Below are 13945 nucleotides of genomic sequence, written 5' to 3'. Positions count from 1 at the left end.
CCAGAGAGATGGACTCCGTACACCGCACGGAGTATATTTGTGGGCCATTGGAAACTATCGAAGGAACCCGGAAAGAAGCGCATCGCCACATCACATTAGTCCTTTCGGGGCCACCGCAAGTCTGAGTCGTGGAACCACCTGGTGCTCCTAGCCGAGTATTTTTTTTTGAAAGGTATTTCCACGATATTTTCCCGGATCGAAAACAAGAACGAAGACAGGGATTGATTGGATTGTTTACATAACATTAATTAGTTTTCCTTTTGCCAGAATCCAAGTACTACCATGCATGGGATGCCGGCGTGCAAAAGAGGGGGGAAGAAAAAGAAAACTCGTATTTTTTGTTGGCTCACTTCCTCTATGCCGGCCTTGGGTGTTGTGAATGGGATATAATTCGTCATTCACAATGTGAGGCTTGTTTGATAGCCAGTGGGTGAAACCGACCGCATCAACTGCCGATCCCCTCTAATCAAGTTGATGAACTGGGGCATACTCCGTAGGTCTCATTTTAAAAGCTTGAAATCATGCTGATCTCTCCCCCTATATGATTGAAGTTGCTTTGGGCGGCATAGGTGTGGGGGAGCTTAGATTAGATCGTATGCAGGCCGGAGCTCTAAGGTTTCGACTTTCAAGAGCAGCACGGTTCGCTTGTGGTACGCGCTTCGCGGTTTGAACTTTCATTAGGAATTAAGGAACAGTCTAATCCAACATAGTTACTGTTCTATACTTTGACGCAGTACGCAGTATTCCTGTGACTACAAACTACTTATCGTTGTTCCTATTCGAGCATGTTATTTGAATTGTGTATGAGCTATCAGAGAACAAACGTCGAGTAGTTGACCCGATTCAAAGCAAGGAATATTTGCTGTACCTCAACCCAGCACGATACATTCTACGGAGTAAAATTGTACTTGAGCTTCACACGGAATACGCATCTTACCGATTTATTTATATCTCAAGGAATCGTCTGCCTAGAATACATACTGATCTTCGCAGGCTGAAGGACGAATCCACGGAAGGGGCCAAAGAGTCACCTACGAACGGAGTACACTTCAGAATCGGGCAAGCGCGTTCTGCTTAGCGTGCTACAAGAGTCGTCATGCAATTTATATACTCCTTGGCACACATCTTCCCGTGATTACTCTCGAATCCTTGCATGCATTGCGGGTGGAACAAGCTTAATTCTGCTTAGAGAGGTGACCTTGCTGACAACTGCTGGAATCTTACTGGACCTTTGCATTCTCATCTTCAACTAGCCTCCCTTTAATAAAAGATAGTGTGCATCCCTCCGTATTAGGCTGGTCTGTCTCCACGGACAATGGGCCAAAAGGTGTTGTTTTTGGCAATGAGTCGCATGTGGTGTGCACATGCTTACTTGGCTTCGGGTTTGAGAAATTATCGAGCCCCTTGCTGAGTATTCGACTTAGCTAGATGCGATCACTACTCCGGAGTATGAAGCAATGAACGCTAGGTTTTTCGAAACAAATAGCAGCTCTGTGATTACTCTTCGTTGGAATTTTTGGAGTCTTATGGTACAGTGCGTAGTAGTATCATGTAGGTGTGACTCTTCAGTTCCAATTGTCGCTGCTGTGCTCCGTACTACATTTCAACTCAGCTAGTGGTACTACCAGGTTATTTTCTATCGAGATAATGACTTTGCTTATGTGGCACTGTAGCGTTGCGGTGCGACAGATGATCGCCAGACATCGATGGATGGCTCTCTAGGGGTGTTATTATCAACACAACACATGAGTACATAGAGCGAGAGAGGACTCAGTTCTGACAGTAGCTACTAGAATTACACACCTCATGGCAGAATTTAGAAATAGCTGTATTTTGTGCCGTCTTGCAAAATGGTAAGCGTAGTCCTGGAGACAAGCATCCGCGTTCCTCCGCTGTCGTGACATTTTAAGAGATTGTCAGATTAGGGTAGTAGCACCACCCTTCATCGTTATGGCTGTCACTTGACATAGTCCAGTTATGAACGCATGTATGCAAGGAAGTCTGGGGTCGAGATGCTCGTAGGTTGGACTGTACTACATCTGCAGAGCCAGATGCCTCGGAGGACGATCGACCAATCAGCAGGGGCCCGGCTCAACCTTCCGGCCGACGCGCCGAGAATCGGCAGCAATTGCCCCCGGCGGGACAGCCGCTTTCCGCCCGGCTACGTGTCGCCGTTTGTCCCTCCCACCGTTGCATTGAGCCGACTGCTGTATGCTGTCCTACTCCGCAGGCCCTGGATTGCTTATCCACTTTGACTTTTCTACCCGCTATCGTTGTTTAGGTATGGTTACTTTTCTGCCTGTCTTCCAATAATATCCGCTCATTCCAGCCAGCTAGCTTTTCCCCTTGCTCTCCCAGAATTCAAACCTCCCTCCCCTACGTCATTTCTTGAGCTTGTCCTGCATTTATTTGGCCTCAAAATGCCTTCGCGTCGCAGTCATACAAAGTCCCGTAAGGGCTGCCTTCATTGTAAGCGAAGACATGTCAAGGTCTGTTGATCTCCGCATCCCACGTGTGGTGTCGATCGGACTGCGTTTCTGCAGAACCACGTGTGTGAAGTGTCTGGGTCTTCCGTTGTGCCACTGACGCGGTGTAGTGTGATGAAGGAACCCCGAAATGTAGCTTGTGCAGGAAGCGAAAGCTACAATGCATATATCCGCCACCGAGTGCGGATGCCGATGGCCAATATCCACCCACCCCCCAAGACGGTGTGGAGACCACGTCAAACTCCAATGAGTCGCCATTACCCATGCGAATGGTTGAGATGAGACTGTTCCATCACTACCTGACTGAGTCTTATATCACCATGTGTCAAGGGAATTTGGATGCCAATCATTTTCAGTCCATCGTCCCGCGCATGGCCATGTCGCATCCGTACCTTCTTGATAGTCTACTGGCGTTCTCGGCTCTGCACCTGGCGTCGCTTGAGGTAGACGAGAAACGCCAGTGGCTAGAAACTGCCCTCATGTATCAAAATCGAGCCTGTTCAGCTTTGGGACAGGTGCTGGCGGGTTTCTCGCTGGAGAGTTGCGGCCCGGCTTTCGTTAGTTCCATCTTCATCATGCTGTGCGCAACCGCCTACCCTTGTATCTCTCAGGATAGCCATACTATTGATCCTCTTGCCCATATACTGGAAACGCGTCAGTTAATTGCCGGTTGCTCTTTTCTGTTCCAGCAGCTTGGTCAGGCGGAGAACCTGGGGGAAATGAAAGGCTGGTTGCAGTACACTGAACCCGACAAGCCTGAGCCGGCCAACGAGCAAGAAGAGTAATGATTCCCACACTTCCACTCGTGGTCAGAGAGTTAATGCGTATCTAGGAAGCCGGGTTCAGAACTTGTGCGACTGCGAGGGTATGCTTTATTCCATCCTCAACATATGAAACAAAAGAAAGCGAGCACTGACATGAGACCAGGGAACTCTTGGGCTCTTTAGACCAACTCCGAGGGAACATTGACCAGATCGAAGAGCCCCGTAAAGCGGCCTATCTTCATACCTGGGAGTTCCTGCAGGCAGCGGTCAAGCAATGGCCATTCGGCGGACCTAACGGGGGCATACTTGCGTTCCCCATCAATATCGGCGAGTCATACATTGAATTGCTAAAGGACGGTGAATGGATGGCTCGCATATTGTTTCTGCACCACGGAGTCAGTATGCACCTCATTTCCGACAAGTGGTTTGTGACAGATTGGGGACGACGCCTAGTAGCAGCAATTCTACAGTCTCTGGAAGAAGTTCCGGCCGAGTGGGTCGATACTCTTGCATGGTCCAAGCAGGCTGTGGGCCTTGACAAGAAGTAATCCAGCCCGATGTATTTGTATCAGGTAATGGAGAGTCCAAGCCAGCCATTATCTTGGTCTATCGGATAAGCCAAATGCTGCGCATGGCCGGTCCAGCCTGAGGCATTCCATCGGAGACGTCATCCAATCGCCGGCTTGGCCGCTTCTGGCGTGCCGATCGCCCCGAGCTTATCTCGGCCATGTGACTCTTATCTCCCGCGCTGCCGGACTTCTTCGTTGGCCTCTTTGTTACGTTTACCATTTGGCTCCTCTCTAATCGGTGTGTTTGTTGTGGTGGTGACCCCTCTCAAGACCTTCTCATCTCGACCAGCTTGCGTGTGCAAATAGCCCCGTCGCCATGGAACCGGCCGAGTCCGAACGCCATAAGCAAGCTTCCCCAGTTATCGCTTGCCAAGATGTGGAGAAGCAGGTAAATAGTTATGGGCAATCAGGCCCCTTTTGCGCCGTCACGCCATTTTAAGACGGCATTGCTCTTCCCTTAGTGCCTGGTGCCTGATCATATTTCCTCTTAGTTATTTCCCGATCGCCCGGTCGGATCGAAAACTCAATCTTCTTCGATCACCCCCAGGCACAAAATGTGGTTGCGCGGTTTGAGAAACACGGTCGTCACCGTTCTACTACTTGTATTAGTGGTAGCGGTACACTCGCCTAGTGCTCTTGGTTCTCCCCTTGAGCTTGCATCGCGTCGAGATCGTCAGGGCGGTCATGGCTTCCATGACCTTGAAGAGGGTAAGCGGGGCGCAGTTGCCAGCGAGAGCGCCATCTGCAGTCGCCAAGGTACAAAGATGTTGGAATTAGGTGGAAATGCAGCCGATGCCGTAAGTAAAGCTTTGATGCTCTCCTTGCCACTACTAAACAGAACTGAATGTTTTCCAATAGATGGTTGCGACTACTTTTTGCGTTGGCGTCATCGGTAGGTCTCTCGACTCCATGAATGAATGCAAATTGTGATGCTAACGGTAAGTTCAAGGCATGTATCACAGTGGAATTGCAGGAGGTGGTTTTCTGCTGGTGAAGTCCCCAAATGGAACATTTGAGTTTGTCGACTTTCGCGAAACAGCGCCAGCCGCCGCTTTTGAGGACATGTTCAACAATACTTCGGACGCCTCAACCCGAGGCGGTCTAGCTAGGTTTGTCCTGGATACCCCATTTTTTAAACAGTGGAACAAACTAATATATGTGCCAGTGGGGTGCCGGGTGAACTACGAGGTCTGGAGTATCTCCATAACAAGTACGGTGTTCTTCCTTGGGCAACCGTCGTGCGACCCGCTATCAAAATTGCTCGCAACGGTTTCCCGGTCACCGAAGATTTAGTTCGCTACATGGAATCGGCCGTTGGTGATGGCGAGGACTTTTTATCAAAGGATCCGACGTGGGCTATCGACTTTGCCCCGAATGGCACGCGACTTGGTCTTGGAGATATCATCACTCGCAAGCGATATGCCAATACCCTGGAAACTATTGCCAATGAAGGAGTGGATGCCTTCTATTCTGGTCCAATCGCTGAGAAGATGATCCAGGCGGTGCAGGCCGCCAATGGCACCATGACACTAGACGACCTTCGCAATTACACCGTTCTTATCCGAGACGTGGCGCAGATTGACTATCGAGGGTACAAGATCACAAGCACGACTGCTCCATCCAGCGGCATCGTCGCCATGAATATCTTGAAGGTGCTGGGCACCTACGATCAATTTTTCACTGCGCAGAATGTGAATCTGAGCACCCATCGCTTGGATGAGGCAATGCGATTTGGATACGGTCTGGTATGTCGATTCGCTTTCTACCATTGGCCTCAAAAATCAGTTTCTAACCTCTCTCAGAGAGCAAACTTAGGCGATCCACTTTTCCTCGATGGACTGGATCAATACCAAAAAGACATGCTCAAACAATCCACGATCGATGAAATTCGCCACAAATTATCCGATTTGCGCACACAGAATGTATCGGTCTACGACCCGGAGGGATATGAGAGTCTCGAGACGTACGTGCTGCTTTCAAATGTGATATGGGATCGTACATTAACCATAAACCTAGACCTGGAACTTCGCACATTGCTACTGCAGATCACACCGGGCTAGCTATTTCCGAAATCACCACCATCAACCTGCTTTTCGGTAGCAAGGTCATGGTGCCGGAGACCGGTGTCATCATGAACAATGAAATGGATGGTATGGAACGATTGGGTGGTTGCTCTTTTGATTTGAGCGACCGGTCGGCTGACGCCTGTTAATCCTCTAGATTTCTCAGTTCCTGGCTCATCCAATTCTTTTGGGTACATTCCTTCAGAAGCGAACTTCATTCGACCTGGGAAACGTCCCCTATCATCTATCACTCCCGCTATCGTTACACGCCCTAATGGAACTGTATTCTTCATCGCTGGATCCGCAGGAGGTAGTCGAATCATTACCGCGACTGTCCAGAACATCATCCATGCTGTCGATGAGGGTCTGTCTGCCGCAGAGGCTTTGGCTAAACCACGTCTACACGATCAGCTTGTTCCGAACCAGAGCAGCTTTGAGTATGCTTATGACAATGCCACCGTTGCTTTCATGAAAGCTAGAGGCCACAACGTTACTTGGGTTGCGCCGGGGGGCAGCACTGCCCAGGCCATTCGAGTATTGCCGAATGGAACATTTGATGCGGCTGGGGAGCCGAGACAACTGAACTCTGGAGGGTTTGCCGTTTAATATTTGTTGCTCGATCCAATCGACGTTTTGTACATGATCTGTGAGAAGATGACTGCGGGAGGTGGTGTAGATATATTTTTGCTACGATCAAGTTCGATAGAGCGTTTCATAGAAAAGACTGCTTAGAAACACTGACAATAAAACTGATTGGAATTCCCTCGGAAACTTGAAAGTTTCCCCAATGTCTACATAGCATCTTTTCTATGGCAATGGGCTCATGTAGCCGATCGAGCTTGCCTTGGTGGTAGATGCCTTGAAGCGCAGGCAGGAGAAAAGTGGTCTGTGCGCGCGTCGCAGTTTCTCCGCGTTTGGGAGTTTCCGTCCCTCATCAGCTTTCGCGACTGGCAGCAGATAAGCTGACCACTTCTCTTCCACTTGTTTCACATTCTTGGATTCAGTTTGGACTGCCCTCATTTGGCCTGACACAGACTTTTGGCTGTCCTCTACTTGGAAACCAACAGTTGAATTGCCATCATTCACTCAATCGGCGTTGGAAATTATGGGCGAGTTCTAGCCACCAGCTGATGGCGAAGCACAAAGACTTGGATATGGCCTTGGTCTCTAGCTATTCGTGAGTGAATATCCATTTGCCTTATCGAAAGTACACCGCCCACTCATGTTGTTTCTGCTCCTAGGTCCGACAATCCTACATTCCTCGCTATTCCAATTCAACCATGCGCGATCCCACCTCCTACGCCAAAGACTGACGATATCGTCTCGAAGAAAATATACGCTGTTTTGTCAAAAGCCTAAGAGAACTCAAACCGATTAAACGGCACGGATCTGGTCCGAAAGACGCCACGATGAATACACGCAGTGTCTCCGTTGTGATTTCCCCTCCTCCATTCGACCCGAATTCCTATGACCCCATCGACCAAGACTATCTCGAGCGTACCTGGGACAAGATTCTGTCGGATGAGTCCAGCTTCAATAGCAGCTTTGATGAATACCCCGGGAACATGACGATGGATGGCAGTTGCGAACCAATGGATGGGGCGGCTCTCAATCCCAGGAGAGACCCAGGACATGCGAGATCTCCTTACTTTACATCGCAAACGTCTTCAAGGAAACGCACAGTGTCAACGCGACAAATCATGAGGATCGACAGCGAGAGCGACGCTGACGAGAGTGTTGAAGAGGAAGCCAATACCCTGAATGACCTGGACTCTGCCTCGAACGCCAGCTTCGATTCCGAACACAAAAGCGTCGAGGCCTGGGAAAAGGACCCTACCTTGGATGAAATGGAAGCGAAAGTCTTTGCTCCGATCAGTGCAGATGAGCATACAAGGCTGGTTTATTACATTGCTGAGCAAACTTTCTTCAAGAACAGTGCATATCCAGTAAAGCGCTCAGAGCGACGCGAGTTTGTCCGTGGTATACGCCAAATCGCAACCGATATTGGAATCAATGAAGATATCACCGAGAACATCATCGCTTACGTCAAAAAGTTGTATCTCTCTGCTAGTGGATGGGGTCATGTATGCGAGAGTGGGTCTGAATATGGTGACGAGATCGATGATGAGCCGGCAAAAACCACGAAATTGGCAAAGAAAGCAAAGAAAAATCGCAAAAGGAAGCGAGCTGTCTCAGATAAATCAACAGATCGGTCTACGAAAAGAACAAAAGATACTGAGAATGAAGTTCACTCGGAGGAAACCTCAAGACCTACCTTGGATTTGACTATCCCAAAGCCTCAGCTCCCGGACACAACGCCTGATTTCCTCCATAAGACCAGCGAGACCGTGGATCCAGATCCAAGTAACAGTGATCAATCAACACCATCTACGTCTACAAAGCGACACGCAAAAGTTGACGGCAATGAAAGCAAACGCTCTCGTCAGGCCCCCTCGAAACTCCGTGAGAAATCAATCATTCTTTCTGACCGCGAACAGTCTGCACAGTTTCTTGAAGCGAACATCTCGCCACGGCATACGCTCAAAAAGCTACATGATCAGCGTGCAAATCCATCTTGTTTGAACTCGGTTTCTCCAGACGACCCGAGTGTTCTGAAGGGGCCTTCAAAGAAGTCAAGAAAACGGAGAAGAAAGAAGAAGAGAAAATCGCAAAAGGCCCGTGAAACCTCCAACTTCTTCGATAAGTCGAGAGATCCGCCAATGGGTGCTCCAAAAAACAGCCAAACAGCCAGCTCAGTGGCGCCCAAGAAATCTAAGCCTGCTGCTGCGGCGGCGCAAACCAGCCAGGATGATCCTGACCCCTCTGACTTGGATTTTTAGATACCAATGATTCGTGTGAATTGACTACCCGCGATGAGGTAGAGTCAAAATATTTCAAATGTCCAGCCAAAAAAAGCAAAAAGAAACAAAAGTCTGTGTTTGATGTCACTGAGAATGAACTTCCCGAAGCCACCCGACTCATCCTGCAAGAGCTACAATTACCGGCCGATTTTCTCTCATCCGATTCCACCTTGAGCGACGTACCTGATGATAATGACTCGATTTGTGATAGCAACTGTTTTCTACAAGCCCCGGATCTGCCACCGGAGGGACCCTCTGTGCAGGGCGTTGTCGAGGTTTCCGCTACGCCGAATAAAGCAATGGTTAAACCGTCTCGCCTTAAACTCCCGAAAGTGTCGCCGTATTTCTTCACTCCCCTCTTTGAACCGGATTCATGCCTTCCGTTCCCACCGACTGATGCGCTTTCCTTTGGGCTGATCCAGGAACAACTTGCGCACGATCCCTTCAAACTGCTTATCGCGACTATCTTTCTTAACCGGACTAGAGGTGGCGTTGCTCTTCCGGTTCTGTTTAGGGTTTTCGACCGTTACCCAACGGTTGAAGCTATGGCTACAGCCGACTTGACGAACCTGGTGTCTTTGATTCGCTGTCTTGGATTCCAAAACCAACGAGCAAAAAAGTGTATCGGACTCGCCCAGACATGGCTTGCAGACCCACCTAAAAAGGATAAACGGTACCGCAAACTTCACTATCCCTGCAGAATGGACGGCCGAGACATCGCTGAAGATGAATGCATTGAAGATGACGATCCGCGCGTGGCTTGGGAAATTGCACATTTACCTGGAGTGGGCGCGTACTCCCTTGATAGTTGGCGCATCTTCTGTCGGGACGAACTGCGAGGGGTGGCCAAAGATTGGAAAGGCGATGGCGTCATGGACCCAGAGTTTGTGCCGGAGTGGAAATCCGTTCTGCCGCAAGATAAGGAGTTGCGAGCATATCTGACGTGGATGTGGCTTAAAGAGGGCTGGGTATGGGACCGGGAAACCGGGCGACGGACGCGAGGGAGCGAGAAGGTGATGCGAGCGGCGCGTCGGGGAGGCGTGGCCCATGAAGAAAACGGAAACTGGGTTCTCGAGACCTCACCGGTCAAGAAAGTTGCCAACGGGCTAACAGATATTACCAACGTTCCTTGGGAGTATGGGTCTTGATGAATGGATAGCAGTCTCTGTTGGATTCAGGTGGCCGAAGTCTTTGAATTGACATCATGTGGATGTGAGTAGGGTACATCGTTTAGATGGACGTAGGTATTATGCTCTGAGGGTCTTAGTGTAGTATGAACTATCTACGAAGTGGTCCTCTTCAGCTTCTTTCTCATGGCGCCATGATGTAGTAAGTGGTGGATCGCCTCAGGCACTGAGTCACCGCACCCCTGCCTCAGGCAGCGAGGTCACACCCCGCGGCGGCGGACGAAACACCGCGTTTCTTCCTCTTCGACGAAGTGAAACAATCCATCATCATTCGACATTCCCTCTCTCGGGTCCATCGCCACATCTGGATCTCGGCGACAGCCAGGATGTTGAAGTGAGTGCAGAACAAGTCCTCCTGTCGTCGGGCTTCCATGCAGCGACCACCACGTCACTCGAACGCTCGGCTTTGCTCCCACTAGACTAACACCAGCTGCTGCTAGGCCTTTTCTGCGGGGAATCCAATGATTCAGCCTCTCTCGTCCCTCACCGCAAAAATCTCCCCTCGATTAAGCATCCTTCCATCGATTTTCTCATGCACAGCGCAGTACCTGACTTTTTCACCCTTCTCTCACTCGATCTTCCCGCTTTCCCCGTGAGAACTTTTGGACCTGTGATTTGATTCCTTGCCTCCCTGGTTAATAATCGACCGATTATTCATTCGGTTTTTATTCTGGTGTTCCCTACGTGCGACGGGATGTCGCATGTCGTTCAGCACTTTCGGTGGATTGACACAAGCGCCTTGTCCGACCCTCGACCAGTGAGAGCGACAGTATTCGACGCCCGCTAAGCGCCAGACGAGAAGGCAACCGACTGATCACTGCTCAACTGACTGTTCGGGGACTCGGATCACCTGAAGGATCCCCCTCTGCCGTTCTCTTTCCACCGAGTATCGGTGTCGCTACCTTTCTCTTCTGGAACTGAATTGAATTTTATTCGTTCTTCTCTCTCCATTTTTATTTCACCAGGTAACTAGCCGGACACCACCAACGACGGGGGGACTGAAGGAAAGAAGGGGTTTCACAAAAGGCACGACAGGACTTTTGTCGTCTTCCCGACTTTCCATCGTCCGCGCCATTCAAAGCCCACCTACTCTCTCCATATACGTCATGTTTTTACCTGTCAGACCTAATGACCGAGATCGCGACAGGGACCGCGAAAGAAAGCCATCTTCTTCGTCCATTTCCTCCAAAAGCAAACACCGCCCACAACGCTCGTCCCACGGTCGGTCCAGCCGCCTCTCAACCAAGGAACCCGACCCTGACGCCCCGACGGCCCGCTCCTCAACCCCTTCCACCTCCGCTCCCAGCTCCCGCAAGAAGCGTCGGTCCTCCATGCCGGGCGTCGATAGCGCCAGCCGCCCCGAGACGGCCTCCTTCCTCGAGTCGAGGACCAGCCTGCCGTATCCGACCTTTTCCAAGGCTCACAGTAAAGAGGCTGTTGGGAAACCAGACATCCCTACTCCTGACCCCACCGATTTGACCGAGGAACACAAGGATAATGCGGACGTCGACCATCCCCGGAGGGACGACCCTCACGCCCCGCCGAGCCCGCCGTTGACGAGTACGGATCAGCACTCGCGCAAGGGCAGCACGGTCGGCGATAAAGACGAAAAGGGCTCTGGAGAGAAACCCAAAGAAGGGAAGGCGAAGATTAGAATCAGAGCTGAGTCGACGAAGTCGTCGTCGAGCCTGCGCTCGAAAAGGGATGAGAGTTCCAAGTCAAATAAGACAGTGCGACCGGAGACAAAACGTTCGAGCCATGACAAGGACAAGGACATGCTTTACCGGACCTCCAGCCGGAATTCATCCAAATCGAAAATCGTCGAGGAGGTCCCTCCGCCCAAACGGCCCAGTAGTCGTACTACACTCTCCCCGTCCCGATCTCCAGCGACGGTGCGTGACGCTGGTTTGGAATCGGCCAATGGCTCCGATGCCACCATCGCGGCGCATAGGAAGTCAACAAGTTCCCGAAAATCAAAGAGCCCGGAGAAACCGCCGTCGCGGACCCAGACTAGATCGTCGGCATCTTATCGTGGAACCAGCAGTCGTACTCCTGCAGAAGCTGCATTTGAATATGGGCGGCCTCCTACAGCTAATTCGGCCTTTGGAGCTCCTCCCCCACCCCCGCCCCCGCCCGAGGTGCCGGTCTCGATCCCTCGGGTGGATTATCTGCTCCAAAACGGTGGGTTAGACCACCGGGTGCCCAAGGCGTTGTTGCTAGGGGCCGACCATCCGGAATCGTCTGCCCAGCAGGCGTTTCAACCACAGGCTGCGGCAGCGAAAATTTTCGATCCGTTCAATCGTCTCCTCGAGGACTACCATAAGGTTATGACCAAGAATGGCTCGCTCGCCGTTGCCTCCGGATATCGGTCTGTGGCGCGCCGTCTACTGGACCGGTTAGAAGCTGTCTTCGCTCGCGACATTTCGTCCGAATCATGCCACTGCCTAATGTGCGACCACGAAGACCTGGAAGAGCGCCAACCGGGAGTGAGCTGGGGTGAGGTTCTCGAGCTTGTCTCAGGTCGCCGAGAACTACCCGGCTGGCCACCTTTCGCGCTGTCAGCGCCAGCTGGTAATGCCGATGTATCTGGCGATGAGCATATTCCCATGCAGAAAATGGATATAGATGTGCCTGAAGAGTACCGTGACCACTACATGCGACAGTCCCGCAAAACAAAGACTGCCGTGGACAAATGGCTGAGTGAGCAAGATGGACAGGGCACAAGTGCTCCCGAGGAGGTTGACGACGAGACTCTCACCTTCGCCATGTTGACACATATTGGATCTGAGGACCGTGCTCTCTTCTGCGCATTGCTGGGAATCAGCTCCACCTCACCAACTCCCCAGCCCGAAGGCAAATCTCGCCCCCGACCTCCCGCTCTAATGTCATCGTCACTGGCCATCCAACGACTGTATCGGTTGCAATCGCTTCCCCGAGACCCTGAAACGGCGATATACATGCTGAACAACATCGAAATGCATCATGTGTTGGCGACACTTGCAGGCATCAGTGATGACGAGTGGGACATTCTGATATCGGGTCGTTTCGATGGTTTCTTACGAAGTGGTGCGGAAGATGCTTTCTTCGCCGCGCAAAACGGCACTCCTTCTCGCTGGGGTAGTACTAGCCGGTCCAACACTCCTTTCACCACAGGTGGCATTTCTCGAGGCCCGACACCTAGTACCATGGATGGTAGTTTCCGACCGGCCAGTCAACCATATGGCCAGAACACTCCTGCCGCTTTCGGTGGGCCCATCGCACTGGACGAAGAGATGGAGATCGCAGCGTTAGCAGAAATCGAACGGGACATTTACCTCGGAATGGAAGCGCTCGAAGATGCCTTCGAAGCGCTACACTGCAAAGCCGAAGTCGTCCGTCGAGCCCTCCGGGAGCGCGGAGCCGGTCTGTCCGTTGCGAACCAGAACCGACGCGGCTCGTTAGTCGAAGCCCGCATGGGAACGCCTTCCTCTGCTCTAGGCAACGGATGGGATAGTGGTGGAGAGGACGATTTCCTGGACGACGACCGGTCCCTGGCGCCCGATGATTCAGCCAGCAATATCAGCTCGAACCGACGACGTCGACCGAAGAGACGAACAGAGCGGCGGACGCCTGCTCCCGTCGAAGAGGAGGACGAAGATGACGAGGAATTGCATGATAGTCGACGAGATCGAGGTTCTCGACGGAGATAAAAAAAAATAATGAAGAGGTGGAATTCGAAGACCGATGGAGACGAAGAGCAAGAATACAGAAATCATTAAAAAAAAAAAGAGCAGAAAAGAGCCAAAACCAAAACAACATCATCATCACCCTCGTTCGACATTTGCACAAGCGCATTCCATCAGAAGATGAAGTTGATTTCACATGATCTTCTCAACTCCGACAAACCAAACCAAACCACTGCATGCTTCCATCTATCTATCCGACTGTTGTTTTTTTTTTTTTTTGGTTCTAAATTTTGAGTTGTCGGGACACAGGGGGAGGGAGTCGACACAGACAATGTTTTTTGTCTTTCCGT

General features: G+C 51.1%; 4 protein-coding genes across 4 annotated transcripts; 3 read left to right on the top strand and 1 right to left on the bottom strand.

Annotated features, from left to right (window-relative positions):
• Window positions 1-113: 113 nt before the first annotated feature.
• On the bottom strand, window positions 114-666 carry P170DRAFT_431837 (uncharacterized protein). The gene is made up of 2 exons (XM_024848129.1): window positions 253-666; window positions 114-172 (listed from the first exon to the last, which is right to left on the bottom strand). Exons 1-2 carry the CDS (start codon window positions 396-398, stop codon window positions 148-150), a joined length of 171 nt encoding a protein of 56 aa, XP_024709503.1. The 5' UTR covers window positions 399-666; the 3' UTR covers window positions 114-147.
• Window positions 667-2420: 1754 nt separating this feature from the next.
• On the top strand, window positions 2421-6488 carry P170DRAFT_442330 (uncharacterized protein; the record flags this gene model as incomplete). Its single annotated transcript, XM_024850458.1, has 11 exons — window positions 2421-2489; window positions 2597-3267; window positions 3319-3351; window positions 3414-3629; window positions 4451-4616; window positions 4678-4711; window positions 4769-4928; window positions 4985-5564; window positions 5622-5782; window positions 5836-5969; window positions 6040-6488. The coding sequence occupies 11 exons, from the start codon at window positions 2421-2423 to the stop codon at window positions 6486-6488; spliced, it is 2673 nt and encodes an 890-aa protein (XP_024709502.1).
• Window positions 6489-6838: 350 nt separating this feature from the next.
• On the top strand, window positions 6839-8882 carry P170DRAFT_10074 (uncharacterized protein). The gene is made up of 2 exons (XM_024842269.1): window positions 6839-7059; window positions 7124-8882. The coding sequence occupies exon 2, from the start codon at window positions 7292-7294 to the stop codon at window positions 8720-8722; it is 1431 nt and encodes a 476-aa protein (XP_024709501.1). The 5' UTR covers window positions 6839-7059; window positions 7124-7291; the 3' UTR covers window positions 8723-8882.
• Window positions 8883-9042: 160 nt separating this feature from the next.
• Window positions 9043-13619, top strand: P170DRAFT_442328 (uncharacterized protein; the record flags this gene model as incomplete). The annotated part of the gene is made up of 6 exons (XM_024850457.1): window positions 9043-9837; window positions 10935-12614; window positions 12648-12969; window positions 13006-13050; window positions 13084-13332; window positions 13372-13619. The coding sequence occupies 6 exons, from the start codon at window positions 9043-9045 to the stop codon at window positions 13617-13619; spliced, it is 3339 nt and encodes a 1112-aa protein (XP_024709500.1).
• Between the last annotated feature and the right edge of the window lie 326 nt (window positions 13620-13945).

The sequence above is a fragment of the Aspergillus steynii genome (genome assembly GCF_002849105.1).
Source record: "Aspergillus steynii IBT 23096 chromosome Unknown P170scaffold_1, whole genome shotgun sequence".
In the NCBI taxonomy this organism is placed as follows: domain Eukaryota; kingdom Fungi; phylum Ascomycota; class Eurotiomycetes; order Eurotiales; family Aspergillaceae; genus Aspergillus; species Aspergillus steynii.
The sequence above is the reverse complement of the archived record's forward strand: the minus strand, read 5'-3'. Positions and strand labels throughout refer to the sequence as shown.